Below are 19,393 nucleotides of genomic sequence, written 5' to 3'. Positions count from 1 at the left end.
ATGCTTATAAAACTTACGATTAATCAACTTTGATGCAACAGAACAAATTCGGCACAACACGTCTTAAAATAATCCAGATTAATCAACCCAGAGTAATTTTTATAATGTTTATTTTTCGAGAAGAAATTTACGTTTCAGATGTTTTCTTATTCTCCACCCATTGTACTTTACTATCATCATAAGAACGATATAAAATCAAAGGCATGGCAAATATATGATGAATGACCATTTAATAATTTAATATTTACTAATAACTCGTTTTTTTGTGGAGGTAATAACAAAAAAACAAGAAAGCAAAGTATTGGACAGTATTATCGAGTCCGCTATCATTCTAGGATAGGCTATCATATACGGTCAGTAGTCCACCAATATTCATCTAAACCTAAAACCATTCTGTGAACACGTTTGTATTATTATTCTAAACAATTGTACCAAGTTTGATTAAAAAAAATCAATGTAATTGACGATAACAGGATTTGGGTACAGACAGACAGACGGACGGACAGAAGGACGGGCGGAGTTATAGAAATCCTCATGTTTTTACTTATGGGTTATATATGGTTTAATTCCAAAGACATTTTTCCGTTATGAATCTAATTTAGAAAGTGAATTAATCGATGCATTCGGTGTTTTCTAAGTTCATCATATAAGTACTGTAGCCATAGTTTGTTTACCACTTTTAATTGCATATTGCTATTGGATTGTTTCTTGCTATTATATATTATAGTAGTCTTATAATACTTTACTGTATTTATTAATCTTCCTCCTCCCACATGACACTTGATAAATATTAACTTGACTGAAGGTAAATTTGACGTTTGAATCATCAAGGAAGATTATCGTGTATGTGACAACTCAATTTAGATTAAGATTTATCAATGCCTTTAAATGAATAATAATATATGTACTTACAATACCAACTATCACCTCAAATATTAAATGATACTGAGTGAAGACTACTATTCCATGTCATTACGGGATTGTGAGAATAATTAACGAGCAGAACTTAACAAGCAATTCTGACCCATCCGCTAGAGACGCACACGGAATAACAACAATCAATTTTGTGTTCGGGAATATAATTATACATATCTCAGTTCTTACTCGTTGTAGATATTACTTTCGCGAATTAATCGAATAATGTAGGTTTAGATGATATTTCTGGCTATTAATTTAGAGGGAATAAAGAGAATCCTTAGCCTATTGTGTGTATGTGGTGGAGGGGAAGGCAGGCGTGGAGCGGAATGGAGGAGGTCGAGTCCGTCAGCTGATTGTGGGAGCTGACACGTTTTTTTCCTCTCAAATTACTAACCAGTGTTTCATCAACCTATACAATGTCTCTGATGGAAGATTGGACAAGCTATAATCTCTACGGTAGACATTAGATAGTGTAGTAAGGTAGATGTAAAGGTTAGAATTGGTGTGAAAACTTTCGGCCTTGGGATGCCCGTGGAGGTGGTAGAGACATAAACAATGATCAGGTGGGGGATCAGCTGAGACACTCCACTTGACGTTTCTCACTCCATGTTTTATCATTTTACTGGACTATCATATAATATTTATCTATATATGTTGGGTTGTGAAATATAAAAGAATATAGCTCAAGATTATAATTATATATAAGTGAAGTAAGTGAAGTTTTAAGAGGTATTTTATTGGTCATTAATGTTCCTTTTCCAGGTTGACTGATATGAGGGTATAGCATTTCGTGGCATGGATAATAGGCCTGTTAAAGTGAATGACCCTATTGTACTTATCAAGATAATTTATTTTTCATGTTTGTGGTAGTGAATAATAAGTGCATTAGTGAAAATGAGAACATCGGGGAAAGTAAGTGAGTTATCGGGCTGTTCCGTTCGCTATCTGGAATGGCGAGCTTATCATTCCGCCCGACCGGACTGGGGTCCTACGGTAGCTTCTGCGTCATTCCTCTCGCGGAGACTGGATGCCTCGAAGAATCTGTACCGCAAGGATCTCTACGCTCACTATGGATGTGTCAACGCCATTGAGTTCTCCAGGGAAGGGGATCTATTGGTGTCTGGTAAGTATTGAAATTTTTAAGGTACATGGCATAGGGTAAGGAAGGGTCGCTACTTTAATTAGTGGAAGGTTTCGATGCTATCATTAACATATTCGCTTTAAAACACAACACATATAGTAGAGTAAAGAAAAAAAATGAGTTTAACAAATTCATTGCCAACAGAAATCATATTAGTATTACTAAAGCCTTTTCTGACACTATAATTCAACCCAGGATTGTTAGGTTAAGTTAGGCTAAGCTAGGGTAGGTTTGGTTAGGTTAGGGTAGGTTTGGTTAGGTTAGGTTAGGTTAGGTTAGGTTAGGGTAGGTTAGGTTTGGTTAGGTTAGGTTAGGTTAGGTTAGGTTAGGTTAGGTTAGGTTAGGTTAGGTTAGGTTAGGTTAGGTTTGGTTTGGTTAGGTTAGGTTAGGTTAGGTTAGGTTAGGTTAGAGTAGGTTTTATTAGGTTAGGTTAGGGTAGGTTTGGTTAGGTTATGTTAGGTTTGGTTAAGTTAGGTTCGATTAGGTTTGGTTTAGTTTGGTTAGGTTTAGGATAAGATGTAATTTTGTTGAGCATGACTGACAACTTTTATTTCTTACCATTATTTTTTTCAAAAGATTTATATTAAGTAGCATCATAAGAACCTGGAACCTTGCATTGTGTCTTCAGTAACTTCCTCCTTCATCACCACTGCCTGCATGCCATTGGTCTGTAAGCTAAAGGTATCATTGAAGAGTGTCTGATTTTGATAGCAATGCGCCATTTAATATTGTCAGTCGGGTTGTGTTGTGATGGGTGGGGATTCTTAAGGTGGAGTGGGCTGGGGTGGAGATTCTTCAGATTGAGTGGGCTGGGGTGGAGATTCTATAAGTGGAGTGGGCTGGGGTGGCTATTCATCAGATTGAGTGGGCTGGGGTGGAGATTCTTCATGTGGAGTGGGTTGGGTTGGTATTCTTCAGATGGAGTGGGCTGGAGTGGATTTTCTTCAAGTGGAGTGGGTTACTTTTACTTTTATCCTCTTCATCACTGATCAGCTCGTTAGCCGCTTGGGTGATCGGTCACGTCTCTGTCACGCACTGTTGGCAAGTACTGGGCATGCACCGGCTCCTTAATGTACCTGAACTTGCTCCAGTGTTGGTTAAGTCTGGTCTTGAAGAGCTCACACTCGGTGCCGTCACAACACTTTCTGGTAGATTGTTCCAAGAGTTCACAACTCTCACAACGAAAAAGTTTGCCCTCACAGTTTTCTGGACTTGCGGCTTCTTCAATCTTGATCTGTGACCCCTTGCCCGTCTGTAGTATAAGCTAGGCAAGTTCAGGCGCTCCAATCTCTCAGGGTAGCTGAGGTGCCGAAGGGCAGGCACCAGTCTGGTGGCCGTCCTTTGAACATTTTCAACCAACTGACAGTCCCTAGCATATCTCGGGGACCAGATGGGGTGATAGTGCTCCAGATGGGGAGGTACTTCATGTTGAGTGGGCTGGGGTGAAGATTCTTTATGTGGAGTGGGCTTGGGTGGAAATTCTTCTTAAAAATACACATGCATTGAAAAATCATTATTCTAACCTAATTATCAACTTGATTCTGTCCTTTTCCCAAAAATACGATAAACTATTACTATTTTCGCTTCTCAACCAGAATTGCATTCACTGTATTAAAGTAAAAAATGTTATTGGGTATATACAGTAGACCTTTGCCATTTGCGATTTCGGCTATTCGCGGTAACCAGATGGTGGCCATGGTAGCTAGCTTGCGAGCCTTTTCCCGCAGCATCTCGTGTTGTACTCTCAAAACTTTAGTGTTTGTGTGTTTAATGGCCCCTAAAAGACTGCCAAGTGTCAGTGCTAGTGGAGTGAAATGTAAAAAGCAGAAGTCAGTGATGACCCTAGCTAAGAAAGTTTTATTATTATATAAGTTAAAGGAGGGGATGAGTGCTGCCGCGGCTTGTCAGTTGTTTGGTATAGGTATCCAGTAGTGTAAGTTGTGAACGGCAAGGGTTTACTTTACTGTATTTAAATTTCCATTCCTTTAAAAAAACCTCTTTAATAATGAACTGGATCTTTTTAGCAGAATTCCAAATGAATATAGAATTGAAAATTTATCCATTCTGTATTTAAATTTATTTCTGTATATACGGTTCAGGTTCAATTAAGTTCTTGAAAATGGCTCTGAAATGTGTATTGTAACCATAATGCACTATACATAATACAGTAGTTACCTGTACTTACACATGTCTTCACCTTTAATTAGTTACAATACAGGTATACAGTACAGTACCCCTTTTACAAACCCAGGTAAAACTGTGCTAAATTAACAAACTATTTTCTGTAATTTTGATCAAACTCACAATGATACGGTTGAGTAATGTTAGATATATGATAAAAGAGGTCAGGTTTGTGTATGATATTGGACAAGCAAGGCAGAAAATGAGTTCAGACAGAGAGTTAGAGGTTTACTTTGATAGAATTAGTGGTTTACTTTGATAGAATTAGTGGTTTACTTTGATAGAATTAGTGGTTTACTTTGATAGAATTAGTGGTTTACTTTGATAGAATTAGTGGTTTACTTTGATAGAATTAGTGGTTTACTTTGATAGAATTAGTGGTTTACTTTGATAGAATTAGAGGTTTACTTTGATAGAATTAGTGGTTTACTTTGATAGAATTAGAGGTTTACTTTGATAGAATTAGTGGTTTACTTTGATAGAATTAGAGGTTTACTTTGATAGAATTAGAGGTTTACTTTGATAGAATTACACATTTACTTTGATAGAATTAGAGGTTTACTTTGATAGAATTACACGTTTACTTTGATAGAATTAGAGGCCAACTTTGATAGAATTAGAGGTTTACTTTGATAGAATTACACGTTTACTTTGATAGAATTAGAGGTTTACTTTGATAGAATACACATTTACTTTGATAGTGCTGAGGTTTGTGTAGGCCTATCCTGAACATGAGGAAAAATGAACTTGTTTTGATATCCTCATCACTTGAATATTAGACACCCTAGTTTTTCAGTGTTTAAATATATATTTTTTAAAGATTAGTCACCCTGTTCTGTTTATCAATTATTTGCTGGTTTTTATTTTGCTTTGAAACATATACGGTAGATAAAATTTCTATCTTTGACCGGTTCTTGATTCACCAGGTAAATGTTATATGTACTGTAATTAACAACTACATAAAAGGCCAATTCATTATTGTAATATCCAAATGCAAGATACATGCCTCAAAAACATACGGTATAGTTTAGCTAGAGTACCGTACTGTGTTTAGCTACCGTATAATATCTTGATAACTTATCAGATAATGGTTTTCACCGTCAGAGTTAATAACACAGAATTCATCTCATTATTGTATACTGTGAAACCTCCATATAACGTACTTCTTTCTCCATATTGTCTTTGATATTGGGGGGTTTCACTTCTAATGAACCGTCGATATAATGGATTTTCATCTCTATGTAGTTCGTTAGATGGAGGTTTCACGTCTAATGAACCCTCGATATAATGGACTTTCCTCTCCATGTAGTCCGTTAAATAGAGGTTTTATTGTAGCTATTTATATTATTGAGAGGAATATTGGATCACCTGAAGATTAGCCCCCCTCAGCTTATTTTACCTGATGATTAGAAAATGTACCTGGGGGGGGGGTAGGTTAGTGTTGGGGTGGTTAATCTTGAGGTGAAATAAGCTGGGCGACTAATCTTTAGGATGAAATAAGCTAGGAGGTAAATCTTCAAGGTGAAATAAAGCTGGGAGACTAATTTTAAAGGTGAAATAAGCTGGGAGGTTAATCTTTAGGATGAAATAAAGCTGTTAGACTAATCTTTAAGGCGAAAAAAGCTGGGAGACTAATCTTAAGGTGAAATAAGCTGCCTCTCATAATGAGATGTGCTTGATATACTGCAGCTACATCTCTTATTAAATGATGTGCTCGATGCATGACTACAGTACCTCCTCTCGTGCCGACATATCCCATGAGAGGTACACCAGTCTACGGGGAAGATACGTCTCTTTTACTAAGCATTGCTCTCTTTCTTGGGATAATGACAGACTCTACCTAGTAATGTTTTGTGATTGCTGTCTTGATGGTTAGGTTAGGCACTCGTGAGGAACCATTAGCCTTAAAATGCCATTCCTTGCTTCTGTGTATTATTATTATTATTATTATTATTATTATTATTATTATTATTTCTATTATTATTTCCTGTATTATTATATTTCAGCCTGTTTATTTTCTGTATGTGTTTCTTTTTATTTATCCAGAATCATCAGTGTGTTTTATAAAGTGATTTGTGGCTTAAAAAAGTGAGTCTGCCTTTAGAATGTGGTTTGTGCTTAGCTATTTTTAATTGTACCCGTTACTTCCTTGTGTGTGTGTGTGTGTGTGTGGGGTCGCCTCTGAGCTGAATGCTATTGTCTGGTGTTAAGTACTGTACATGAAATATTAATAGTGGCATCCCTGTAGTGGAGGGGTTAAATTTGTATACTTAACTAGTATATTTTGTATCTATAGCTCTTTTGCTTCTTCTTACTCTTCCTCCTCCTCCTTCCTGCTCCTCCTGTTCATATTCCTTCTCTCTTTCCTTTCTCCTCTTCTTACTCCTTCCTCTTACTCCTCCTTTTCTTCCTCCCTCTTCCTATGATGCTCTAGCAATATAATTTTACAACTTTTGCCAATCAGGAGGTGACGACCGGCGTGTGTTGCTGTGGAACGTAGACGGTGCCTTGTCTGGGAACCACCGGCCACATACCATGAAGGGAGAACACAACAGCAACATCTTCTGCCTTAGTTTTGACTCCTGCAACACCAAGATCTTCTCGGCTGGCAACGATGAACAAGTTATAGTGCATGATTTAAAAACGTGAGAATTAATGTTGTTTTGAGGTTTAATGATAGTACAGGGTTTAATGTGAGAATTTATGTTGTTTTGAGGTTTAATGATAGTACAGGGTTTAATAATGTGAGAATTGATGTTGTTTTGAGGTTTAATGATAGTACAGGGTTTAACAACGTGAGAATTGATGTTGTTTTGAGGTTTAATGATAGTACAGGGTTTAACAATGTGAGAATTGATGTGGTTTTGAGGTTTAATGATAGTACAGGGTTTAATAGTGTAAGAATTGATGTTGTTTTGAGGTTTAATGATAGTATAAGGTTTAATAATGTGAGAATTGATGTGTTTTTTGAGGTTTAATGATAGTACAGGGTTTAATAATGTAAGAATTGATGTGGTTTTGAGGTTTAAGAATACTAAATGATTTAAAAACGTGAAAATTGATGTTCTTTTGGGGTTTAATGATAGAACAGGATTGTAATATATGTAAGAATTGATGTTGTTTTGAGGTTTAATGATAGCACAGTGTTAGTCCGTTGTATGTGACACCTCAGTGTAACGGACTACCCTCTGTTACATCGGAAGTTTCAGAGTCCAGAAACTTTGCAAGAAATAGAAAGTTTAATTTAATTTCAAGAGCGATGTGAACACAATGAAAATATAGTAATTTATGAATATAACAAGGTATAAATAAAGAAAATCAAGGTACACTTTTGGGGTATTTATTCAATTAGACATACAGTATAGTACAGTACTGTAATTATTAATGAACTAGCTACTTGTGGAGTCTCATTACTGGTGAGGAGCTGCTGGTATGTTACAGTATTTTTCTTATACTGTATTGTTAATTAAGAAATAAAATCAACATTGTAGTGAGTTTGTGAGTGTTTGGAAACATAACTTGACGTAGCTTTGTGGTAGTCCAGGGTTAACAGATGGATGACCCCAGGGAAGAAGAAAATTTAACCTAACGCGGGGAAGAAATGTCTGGTGTTCATGTACAGTCGCCTTCTATTGTACTTGGTACAGTGGCTGGTGTGTTCCGTGAGTTGTGGCAACTCTGTGTTTGTTTTTGTAGCATTCTTAATCTGGCTGCTATTGCTAGGTTCCTCAAGGCTATTCTGGGACTTTTAATACTATGTAAACAAACACAGTGTTGCCACATCAGCGTCATACAGCCATTTTTCCACTCGTGTTATTTTTCTAGGGGCGAGACTGTGGATGTGTTCCTGCACCGGGAGGCCGTGTATGGGGTGTCTGTAAGTCCGACGCACGACTCAGTCTTCGCCAGTGCTGGAGAAGACGGTCAGGTGTTGCTCTATGATATGAGGGAGTCTGCTACATCAGGTATGGGTGTTTTTCTTTCTTTTCTTTCATTCTTTCATTATTTCTGTATTTATTTTGTCCTTACTTTTTTCCTCTCTTCTTTCTTTCTATTTTTTTGTTGTTCTCTTTTTCTTCTTCTGTTCCTCCTCCTCTTTCTCCCCCTCCTCCTCTTTATTCCCCTCCTCCTCCTCCTTCCCCTCCTCCTTCTTCCCCTCCTCCTTCTTCCCCTCCTCCTCGTAATTCTAGTTTTTCTTCTTCATCTTCTCCTCCTTCCCTCAGCCATCAGAACTGGAGACACATTTCCATGACCTATGCTGTCTCTCTCTCTGTCTCAGTATTTTGTCCACTAAACTCCTCACCCTAGAAAATTAACAATGCTTAGACACCAAAAATCAGTGATATACATTGATGAAATTATATATACATCAATGAAAAAATATATAAACATTGATTAAAATATATATACATTGACGAACCGGAACGGATATGTTATGTTGACGAGCCGGGACGGATATGTTACGTTGACGAGCCGAAACGGATATGTTTTCTTTCGCAGATCCCGTGTGTTTGGCGCGCTATCACGACGCCTTCCACGCTGTACAGTTCCATCCAATAGAATCAGTGTTTGTAGTCACGGCTAATTCTCGGGAAGGCGTTTCACTATGGGACATCCGTAAGCCCAGAATGTGAGTAACTGTGTGTAATATCCTGTTGAAATATTATCTTTGTGTATTATTGTTGTGGTTTAAAGTAGTTCTATATACGCTACGGTGTTTGGACTATATATGTCTATTATATCGAGGGTTTGTTATATGTGAGACCTCCATCTCGCCTGTTATATGGAGGTTGCACTGTATTGTATTAAGAAATGTTTTTGTATGTGAGTTAGTGATGTAGGATTATGTAGTACTGTACCTGTTTATTTTTCAGTTAGTAAGGTGATAAGTGGTGAAATGATAAATAACAATAAGACACCAACAGCCTCAAACTCACTCTACGATATCAGTTAGTCAGTGCAGTAACGTGTTGTTTTCTCTATGATTTTAGTACAGTAGATTACAGCCTCTCATATCCGTAGACCTGTGCTGAGATACGGGGAGAAGCGGTGTGCTCAGTCGTCCATGTGTGCAAGATTCAACCGAACGGGCAGCCAGATCATCGCTCTCCGTAGAAGACTTCCCCCAGTCCTCTACGACACGCACAGCTCAAAACCCGTCTGTCAGGTACGGTAGATGAACGCTCTTCCTTTTTTTTTTTGCCCCTTGATATAACTTTTTAATTTATATATTTTTTTAAAATTTTAGTTTGTGTTGAATGTTTAATCTCTTGTGTGTCTCTGTGCTGAATAAAATCATCTGGTGTTAGGTAAATAAAATATTTAAAGTGGCATCTGGTGGAGAAGGGGTTAAATTTTTTTTTAAGATTAGGACTTGGAAATTATCATAGGGACGGAGAACACTCTACGAGACAACCCACTTTGAAGCGATATGTGTAAAATCAACAGGTGATGTAAATTTCCTCTATTTTCTAATTCACCGGCATATGTTGTACCACCAGGGATGTTATTACCACAATCAATCGATCTTCTATTTTCGTCCTTACAGTTTGATGCTGAACATTACTACAACTCGTGCACAATGAAGAGTTGTTGTTTTGCAGGCGACAACGATCAGTTTGTTCTCTCGGGGTCGGATGACTTCAATCTATACATGTGGAAGATACCTGAAAGTAATAGTTCAGGTAAGTATAGAATGATAATAAGTTCTCTGCACACTGTACTATTTTCCTCTATAATTAAATCCATCAGTTCTTAATTTCCTGTACAGTGAAGGTTTATAGTTCCTGTGGTGAATGATTATCCTTTGATGTCTATTGACTAGTCATTCTGAACGTCCGGCTTGTAAAAATTTATGATGACTTTCCAGACGACTCGTATGTTTGGGTCAGACTGTGTGTTGAATTCTCCCTATATGATCGAGTGTACTGTTATTATTTATATTCTGTAGTGGTCATTGTCTCGAGCTTGATTATCTTTCTGTGCTCTGGCCTGTCAAAATGAAAGCATAGTTGGGCATATTCTATGCTCCGGCCTGTTAAAAAGAGAGCATCACTTGGGATATTCTATGCTCCGAGCTGTCATAAAGATGCCATCACCGGACTCAAAACATACACAGATTTTAGCTGAACTAGAAGGTAAAAAAATAATTAACTGAAGGTTTTCAAGGCAGGTTATGTATCTAGCTATCTACAACCTCTTAATTCTCCTCCTCCTCTTTTCAACAGATCATTTTGTATCCGAAGCTCACATGGTGTTAAAAGGTCATCGTTCCATCGTAAATCAAGTGCGTTTCAACCCACAGAACTTCATCATCGCCTCATCAGGAGTAGAGAAGATTGTGAAGGTATGTTTGTAGGTGTAAAATGCATTAGGTGCTCTGTAATGGAAGTTTGTTTTTGTTGAAGTTGGTGTATGTTTGTGAAGATAGGTTTGTGCTTGTGTACATTTATAAAGGTGAATCTGTATTTAGACTTCTTCGGAATTGGTAGAAAACGTACAGTAGAATTATAAGATATTTTTGAATAGGATTGATGTTCTGAGTAGAAAACTGATTCATACCAGAGAAAACCAAGTGGTAAAAGGTTTTATAAGATTTAATTAACATCAGGAATATATTAAAAAATGGAGGGCGGGGAATTTGTCCAACTTTGCACTTTATAACCGAGTAGGTGTTTTTGTCCAGGGGGATATTGTCCGAGAGGGAATTTTATCCGATTGATGATAATTAAGAGAGAGAACGTATTAATTTCCTCAGAGTACATTCATTGATATTTTCTTGCGATCTGTATTTTATTTATTTTTTCCCCTTTCTATCGGCAGCTTTGGAGTGGACTGTCCCTGCCTGGGTCGAATGGGAGCCTGAGGACGAGTAATTCCGGAAGCTTCATGACCAGAAGAGTCTACACGCACGAGGAATACATTGGACTAGTTATGGAGAGTGGCCAGGTAGTGGGGGTATGTCTTGGGATGCTTGGAATAGGAAGGTCCTTTATTTTTTGGGGGGTCTTTGGGGTAATGTCTTGGGAAGGTCTTTATTTTGGGGTATGTCTTTGGAAGGTCTTTATTTTGGGGTAATGTCATGGAATGTTTGGAGTAGAAAGGTTCTTTATTTTGGGGTCTTTGGGGGTAATGTCTTGGGAAGGTCTTTATTTTGGGGTATTAGGAAAGGCTTGTTGTAATTTGCCCATTAGGAAGGGAGGCTATTGTGTGCAGTAATCTAGATAATTGTGTTTGTTATCTGTATGTGGGTTGATTGACAGCCAGTGAGAGAAAGGTCAGTGTTTGGTGTGATTCTGGCCATCGTGTATTAGGAAAAACTTGTTGTAATTTGTCCATGAGGCCATCATATGCAGTTGGCCAGGTACGTGTGTTTGTGATCAAAGTTTTTCCTCACCCTACAGGATGTGAATCACGACTACAGCCACGGCAGCACGGACGAGGACCCACGCATGATGGCCTTCTTCGACTCCCTGGTTCAGAGAGAGGTGGAAGGCTGGACCTCCAACACGGATCTCTCTGATGATATCGACAACGATCCACAACTCTCAGGGCACGATGACGACGGCACAGAGACCACAACAACGCAGTCGTCCCTCTCTGTCGTTACATCACAGTCCGATGATAATGATTCTGATGATGATGGTAAGGGTTTTTTTTTTAATACATGTTTTTCTTCTTATTTGGAAAAGGCAGTTGTTTTTACTTGTATTATATTTGTAGGTACATACTAAAATCTTTGTTCAGTTTAAGTTTTTTTTGCGATTAAGTTCCAAGAAAACTAAGAATCAGTTTTCATAGTAATATTAGTAGTAGTAATAGCAACAGTAGTAATAGTAGTAGCATTAGGAAATGCCATATCTCAAAACGTATATAGTCAATGAGTTTTCTGAAATTCTTAGAGAGGTGAAGAGATGAATGCTCCCAATATCCTTAGTATGCATATGAAAGGATTATCGAGAATTTATATATAGTATATGGACTTTGACAATTATCTAAATTATTATTCTAACAACCCCAAAAAAGTTAAGTCACTGGGTTATATATGAATCCAGATTAAATTTTTTTGTATACAATATTAAGATCCTTTTAGTATTTTCAGTGTTATTTTTACGAGATAACTTTAGCTAACTGATTAACTATTTATTCTTTGTTATTTCTATAGTATAATATAACTTGATTTTCCATAATGTTGAACTGTGTCTCTAGAGCCCAACGGCGGCCAGGGACAAGACAGCTCCGACGAACAGCGACAGACTAGACAGAGGTCCAATCAGCTGCTGAGGAGAAGACAGACGCGCAATGATCCGCCGAAAAATGATGAAGATGAGGACGATGATGACGACGATGACGAAGGGGACAAAGTGGGTCACGATCACGGTTGTTTTTAGTTATTAATTGAAGGTCTTGGTAAAAAAAAATCTTCTCTTTCATTCACTCGATCAAGTTTCATATCTCGTGTTTCTTCTACAGCGGTAAAATGGCTAATAAATTGCTAGTGTTTCATTCCCTCAGTCAAGTTTCTAGCCCGTGTTTATTCTACAGCGATAAAATAACCAATAATGTGTCTCAGTTTGCAATAGATGACTCCCACAACTGTGAAACATAATAAGAGTGAAATTATTCGATGGTATTTTGTGGCTTATTCTTCATTGAAGAGTTGAATGTGGTATTAATTTTCTCAAAGTTGTTTCATTCAGTTGTTTAAGTGTTTTCTCTGAGGTGGTGATATCTGAGACTATTGTACAGTATCTTATATTCTTTACTATGGAGAAACTATGCTTAAAGCTTCAGAGATTATGAATTACGGGGGACTTGTCTGTTTGGGTGTATGTGTTGTGTTTGTGTTGTTAGTGTGTGTGTGTGTGTCTGTGTTAGAGGTGTTTGTGCATGTGTGTGTGTTAGAGATTTTAGTGTATGTGTTAGGGTGTAGTGTGTGTGTGTGTTAAAAGTGTGTGTGTGTGTGCGCCTACATGAAATAATAGAGATAAATCATGCAAATTACAGGTATCTGGAGGCAGCGAGTGGATCATGCGTCTCATCGCCAAGAAGAGAGCCAAACTTAGGATCGCCAAGCGTGCCAGAAGGAAACGCAAACACCTCAGGAGACACCGCAAGAAAGCTCAACACTTCCTCCGTTCCTTTACCACGAGCAGAAGGAGGTTCGTATAATGCTAGCCCCGTTTACGATAAGGAATGTAAGGTTTTCTCAGATTGAATTTTAAGGGGGAGGTCTATTTTAGATGATATTTTTAATTACCAAATGATCTCTTTTCCTTAACCTATTTTTTTCACCTAACTTGCATAAATAAGAAAGTATATGACTCATCAATATTTTACTGACCTTCAATACCTCAAAACTCAATGATGTGATACAGTATTTCATGCTTGTGTGTATATTATTTTTATTATTTTCTGAGAAGTCTTGTCTGGTCTTCTCCGCTTCTTGTCTGTGGGATTGACTACGGAAGGCGAAACTTTTTTTTTTTTTTTCCCTCTTTTTTCACCGTTGTTGAGTCTCTTCAGATATATATTATACTGGTTACATATTCTTCAATGTATCCCTAGTAGTGTCTCATAGTCCCTTTTTACCATAGCAGAGCATATCTGTTGGAGCAGTGAGTACAAGGAGTATCTGTAATTGCTCTTGATTCCAGTTACTCGGTTAATGTAGTGGAAACAAGCTTGTAAGAATAAGTAAAAAAAGGTTTGTTCTTGCTTTTCAGAAATGTGACTAAACACCGTGTTCGTGCCGAGAGGGGGTACGTGACGTCGCTAATGTGTTTTTTATTTTCCAGATATTTGTATCGCCCAGAAGGCCAAAATCCTATTGAAGATCAAGTCCGGGGTGAATTATCCGGTCTGCCGAGCGCCCTGGAGGACACTGCCGGATCGGCGAGACGAAGAACGTACCGCACGAGATACATGGCCCCGTACACGATCATGGTAGTTCAAAATACCGAGCCGGATTCCGAACCGGACTCCGACGAACAGGACGAGGGTAATGGTAGTGATACGGAAGAGGAGGCTCAGACTGTGGAGCAACAGTATAGAGAAAGTAATGGTGGCGTTGAGAAGGGGAAACCTCTCATCTGGTCCTCGGACAGTGATTCCAGTACTGACGACGGCCTCTTACCTTCCAAACGAAAACGAACCAATTTAAGTAACAGTGATAGTGATGAAGAAGAGTCGCCAGAGAGGAAAAATGGACATGTTATATCAGAAATAGTTGATTCTAACTCTAGTGATTCAGATGTAGAAAGATCTATAATCGATGTGACGACGCAAGATCCGGGGAAGAATCTGAACAGTGAAGGCACGAGCAACAGATCTAATTGTATCCCTGACATCCTAAATGACGCCACTTTATCAGAAAAGAGTTTCAGTGATAGTAACGGTATCAATGACATTGGTAATGAGCTAAACATCAGTAGTGCTGTGAGCGATGCGGTCCCCATCAGCAGCATCTCGACTGACGATAACGGCTCTCTCCTATTTGACGCCGATCACGGCTCGCTCGTTTCCGGTCTAGATCTTCCAGGTGGCTTGGACGTCGCTCCTCCGTCAACCCTTAACAAAAAAATAACGCAGAACGGGTCAAATCAAGCTACTAACGGCGCAGCGTCCGTCAGCACACCAGACAGTGGCATTATAGTTCTTCCTTCTAGTACAGAAAAAAGTGAAGATGAAAATAGAACTGGAAATGAAATTGGGGGTAGCATTAGCATTAATGGAACTGAAAACTCAAACTCGAGTGGGGAACAGTCCTTAGTGTTCAAAAAGCGCGTGTCTACCTGCAACCTTAGAAATTATCGGAGACGTAACGAGGAAGATCTCTGAGAGGAGTCAAATTATTTGCCATTGATATCTTTTTTTTTCTTAATGGTCTTTGACAATTTTTTCTATTTCTAGATGACTTTGATAATGTATCGAGTTTGATTTTTCATGTTATAATTTTGCTTTATAGATATACAGTATATCAGAATTAAGAATTTTCATATAGTTAAACTTATATACATATATAGTTTAGGCCGACGGGCACTGTGTGATATGTGTTTTTTCTGGATTTTGTAATTATATTTGATTTTAGATTCTTTTTGTTTGTATATATTTATTATTTCCTTACCAAAGAAATTTGTTTTGTATAACAGCCTGAAATTACGTTCCATAAAGAGCTTACAGACGGCATCAAGTGTATTTTTGTTTTAATAATTTGTCATGTAGTCGTTTGCATAAATGAGTAAATTACCAAAAGAAGGAAAATTCTACTAGGATTGACTTAATATATGTGGTTTAAACCCAATACTTTATATATATATCATAAAACCAGTTTCTCTGATAATGATTCAGTCGTAAGTTCCTCTCGGTTCTTATTATGCCTATATAAGTTGAGATTGGAAAATATTCCATTTGGGAGCAATGAAAATCGAAAATGAATGTGCAGCTTTTTTATACCATTCATTGGTGTGTGTGTGTGTGCGTGCAGGAAATCAGTGAAATGTTCAGCTTAATCTTCCTTCCAGCAGTACCAGTCACTGAGGGCAGATCATGTGTGTGTGTGTGTATCTGCTCAAGAATCTGTTTTTGACAGTTTCATTGCTTCTCTTGTACCTGGAGTCTGTCTGTATCTCATGGTGTAGTTTAGAGGATGGTTTGTACCTTTTCTCTCTGAGTGTTCTTGATGAAGAAGTTCAGTGTGCATCAATATTGTACATGTATTGGTTTCAGCAGGTCAGTGAGTGTACGTATAGTAGACTCCAGATTTAATGCAAGAGTAGGGCTGAGAATTTCCATGTAAAATGGAACTCTCGTTGAATCAGGGGTTTACTGTACAAATGTTTTTTCCGTTTTTTAATATGTTTAATCTGTAATAAATAAAAACAATTGCTTCAGGCATTTTGAGTTAGCATAATTTTGCCCTCTCCCAGATTTTTTCTTCTGATGTAATACAGTAGTTTAATTTAAAGCTGGAGTTGATTTTTAAAGATTTTTTGTGCTTCACGAGACCCTCGGTTAATAATTTAACTTGTGTGTTTACCGATAACTTATGACAATTGAAAGGAAAGAGGTGGATCTGTTATCGAGTCTTCCCAAACCACAATGGCCAAAACAGATGTAATTTTTTTTTTTTTTGCTCTTGGGTTGGAGTACTGAGAGTATTGTTAGATCTCAGGGGAACGTTGTATACTGTAGGCCTCGTACTGCCAAGAGATTACAGCCTATAAGTATCCTAGAATCTTTTAATTGGATTGTCAGTTCCAGTGTTGTAGAGACTAGTTCACTTTAATAAGTTATTCTGGTGTTATATTTCTGACCAGGATTGAAGTTTGTTTGTCTGTCCTCATCAATTTGGGTTACTGAATTTTTGACAGTCTTCTTGGCTTATTCATTGAGACTCGAGTTACATGGCTCACTGACTTAGCTAAGGTGGTTGTGTTGACAGGAGCTTCAGCATTCTATATAATTCCCTGCCCAAGTTCATTACCCCAGCCAGCCAGTCATCTCGGATCATAGAGGACAAAGACTATAATTATTTTATGTTGGAATATTTCAAGAGCCATATGTTATTATCTCATTATTTTGTTCCATTACTTCCATTTGTATACATCTGTTATGCACAATAAAGGAAAGATTGGTGAAGGATTATAACTTTTGGTGTGAAGATAGGATGGAGAGGATTAAACTGTCTAAAAGAAGGATTCAATTGTTAGATATAGGATTACAACAGAGAGATATTTATATAACGTACATTAAATACTTGAAAATAGAAGAATGAATCAATCGACTTTGTGATCAGTAACTTGTCATAAAGCATTCGGGTTGTGTGTGTTTTTATTCCGAGTTGATGGATTAAAAAAAAAAATCTTATGAATCTCACTGGTGCTCCTGTTTTACCACCAATATTTCAGAATGTACTAAAAATTAATTGATGGATTCTTTCATATTTTGGACTTTCTTTTCTCCCTTAAAAATCTTATATATTTGAAGCAAAACTCAAAGAAAGTGGATTTTTTTTGCATTGGTTCTAAAGTAATGGTAAATATCATGATGCAGATATTACAAAAAATGGGAAATTTAAATTAGAACTTAACTCTTCTGGGTCATCTGCATTTTGCTACTGTGCTGTACAAACAAGTGAATAAATTTCTTGTGTTGGTCGACGAACAAATTGGTATATTTTGAGAATGTTGTCTAAACGGAGAAATTCAACGTTTATCATTTTCTTCTCCTTTTTGATGTATATACGTTTCTTTTGTTGTGTTGTGTATGTTTATTTTGAGTAGCAGCCGGGGTGTTCTTTCTAATTGTCATGTCTTAACCCCTTATGTACGGGTGCCCTCTGAGCTGAAGGAAGTATTAAAAGTGGCGACCCCTTAGTGAAGGGGTTAAATGAACTTATTGAACTTCCCTCGGAAGTAAAAAATTTTCACTTGTCATAGAGAGACCACTGGGAAGGGAAAAGACCCCATACATGGATGGTTTGGTTAAGGTAGTGTCTCGGTAATTTAGTCTCGTTGTCCTTCAGAAGTTGAATGGTTGCTTCAGGGAGAGTCAAGTATTCAGGGAGCCACAGTACATTGGTTTTGCTTGTAAGTTATAGGAAACATTTTTTGCCACATTTCTGCCATTTTTATTGCTTACTGAGAGATATATTTGTCTAAGTTTTGACTTGTATGGGCACCAGTCATTTGAATTTATTATATTCAGCTATCAAGCATAATTCTTCAGTATTACAAAGATTTTCTTGAAAATTTAAAAGCATTGGATTTAGTTGGAAGGAATGTAACAAATTGTGTGATTCAGGTTTCTTAGATATGCTAAATACAGAGCAAAAAAGCCAGTTTACATTATTGGGTAGTTCTCAGTATGGCATTATCATTACGGAGTTTTCTGTAATGAGATTACCGTATTACCTTATGGGGCTGCCCCTCCTGTGACCTGATATATGGTGTAAGGTTATCACTACATGGTAAATTAAATAATTTTTTGCTTTTGTTAATGTTCGTTTTTTGTTGTTACTTTTTATTTAGTTCCCAAACAAACGTTACAACTCTTATTATCCATATATACGAGTATTGTTCCTCATTCTATGTGCATTAAATTTATTGTAAGAATTTGTGGACTGGTCCATTCTCAAGTGTCACTAACTAGTAACTAACCGAATGGAGATGTGACACTTTTTTACCACTGGCAAAGTCCAAAGCTGAGTGCTACCCCCTATGTAATATGAAAAAAAAGGTACTGTATTCTAGACTGTATTATTTTCTGAGAGAAGACCTAATTTATATACCAGTAATTCACATTCTTCTTTGTTGTAATGAATGTACAGAAAACGATTAATTTGTTTTCCTTCACTTTTATATATATATTAGCTAATTATTGATAATTATATGAAGATTATGATTAGATCTTTTAAAAAACACTACAATCAGACTGACATTAACAGAGACAAAATATAACCTAATATTTCTGTCTATATAATTACAAGTAGAAATTTACCAATAGCTTCATACAAGAAAATAAAATGAACTTATTGTTGTTAATATTAAACCCTCAAAAAAAAACATTAAAAAAAAAAATAATAATAATAGACAAATTTTAATAGTAACATGAACACTATTAAATGCCTCAGATACAAATGAATAACAACTGATCCATCAAGACATAACAGCTAATCCACCCATACTACAGCTAATCATTAAGGTGCCAATAAAATCTCATTAATTGAGTTGTATTTAGGGATTATTGTGCCCCATACGACCACCTGGGGCATGAACCCTAAATAAAGGGTCATGTTTATTTCAGCCGGTGACCTTTGACCTTAAAAAATGGTTAAAGATTCGAAATAATATATATCTTTGGGGAACTGTATCATCATTGTATTGATTCCTTGATATATGGATTGAATCTCGGTAAAATAATGGAGAATATTCCATAAAATAAGGTAAATAATTTGTAACTCCATTGATCCAGTTAGAGAGATTTAAATTGAGGGAGAGAGACCTACACACAAACCACTTAATCTATAAAGTTGTTTTCTCTCAAAATACATAAGGAATTTTGCATTAGGAAGTGATAAATAAGGAAATTAAGGACTCCGATATGCAAATGAGCAAATGGATTCGGGTATCTGAGTCCGGATTCAGATACCAT

At 37.0% G+C, this 19,393-nt stretch overlaps 1 protein-coding gene across 10 annotated transcripts; it reads left to right on the top strand.

Moving 5' to 3' along the window:
* Nucleotides 1-1,123: 1,123 nt before the first annotated feature.
* On the top strand, nt 1,124-18,576 carry LOC121853290 (DDB1- and CUL4-associated factor 5-like). 10 transcript variants are annotated; one of them, XM_042347305.1, is made up of 13 exons: nt 1,124-1,142; nt 1,681-2,041; nt 6,705-6,885; nt 8,066-8,205; nt 8,741-8,870; nt 9,263-9,407; nt 9,789-9,924; nt 10,468-10,586; nt 11,063-11,197; nt 11,644-11,884; nt 12,449-12,603; nt 13,247-13,401; nt 14,038-18,576. In XM_042347305.1, exons 2-13 carry the CDS (start codon nt 1,813-1,815, stop codon nt 15,077-15,079), a joined length of 2,808 nt encoding a protein of 935 aa, XP_042203239.1. In that variant the 5' UTR covers nt 1,124-1,142; nt 1,681-1,812; the 3' UTR covers nt 15,080-18,576. The 10 variants fall into 10 exon arrangements, with proteins under 10 accessions (XP_042203239.1, XP_042203244.1, XP_042203243.1 ...); XM_042347310.1 differs by lacking the exon at nt 1,124-1,142 and adding an exon at nt 1,221-1,374 and having other exon boundaries at nt 11,063-11,176; XM_042347309.1 differs by lacking the exon at nt 1,124-1,142 and adding an exon at nt 1,221-1,374 and having other exon boundaries at nt 11,063-11,188.
* Nucleotides 18,577-19,393: the final 817 nt, after the last annotated feature.

Source organism: Homarus americanus, unplaced genomic scaffold, assembly GCF_018991925.1.
Source record: "Homarus americanus isolate GMGI-L3 unplaced genomic scaffold, GMGI_Hamer_2.0 scaffold30450, whole genome shotgun sequence".
NCBI lineage: Eukaryota > Metazoa > Arthropoda > Malacostraca > Decapoda > Nephropidae > Homarus > Homarus americanus.
Note: the sequence above shows the minus strand (reverse complement) of the source record. Positions and strands in the feature narration are given on the sequence as shown.

Coding starts and splice junctions, on each gene's coding strand:
- LOC121853290 (XM_042347305.1), top strand. CDS start 1,813: ATGAGAACATCGGGGAAAGTAAGTGAGTTATCGGGCTGTTCCGTTCGC. Junction 2,042..6,704: donor AGGGGATCTATTGGTGTCTG/GTAAGTATTGAA, acceptor TTTGCCAATCAG/GAGGTGACGACCGGCGTGTG. Junction 8,871..9,262: donor GACATCCGTAAGCCCAGAAT/GTGAGTAACTGT, acceptor TCATATCCGTAG/ACCTGTGCTGAGATACGGGG.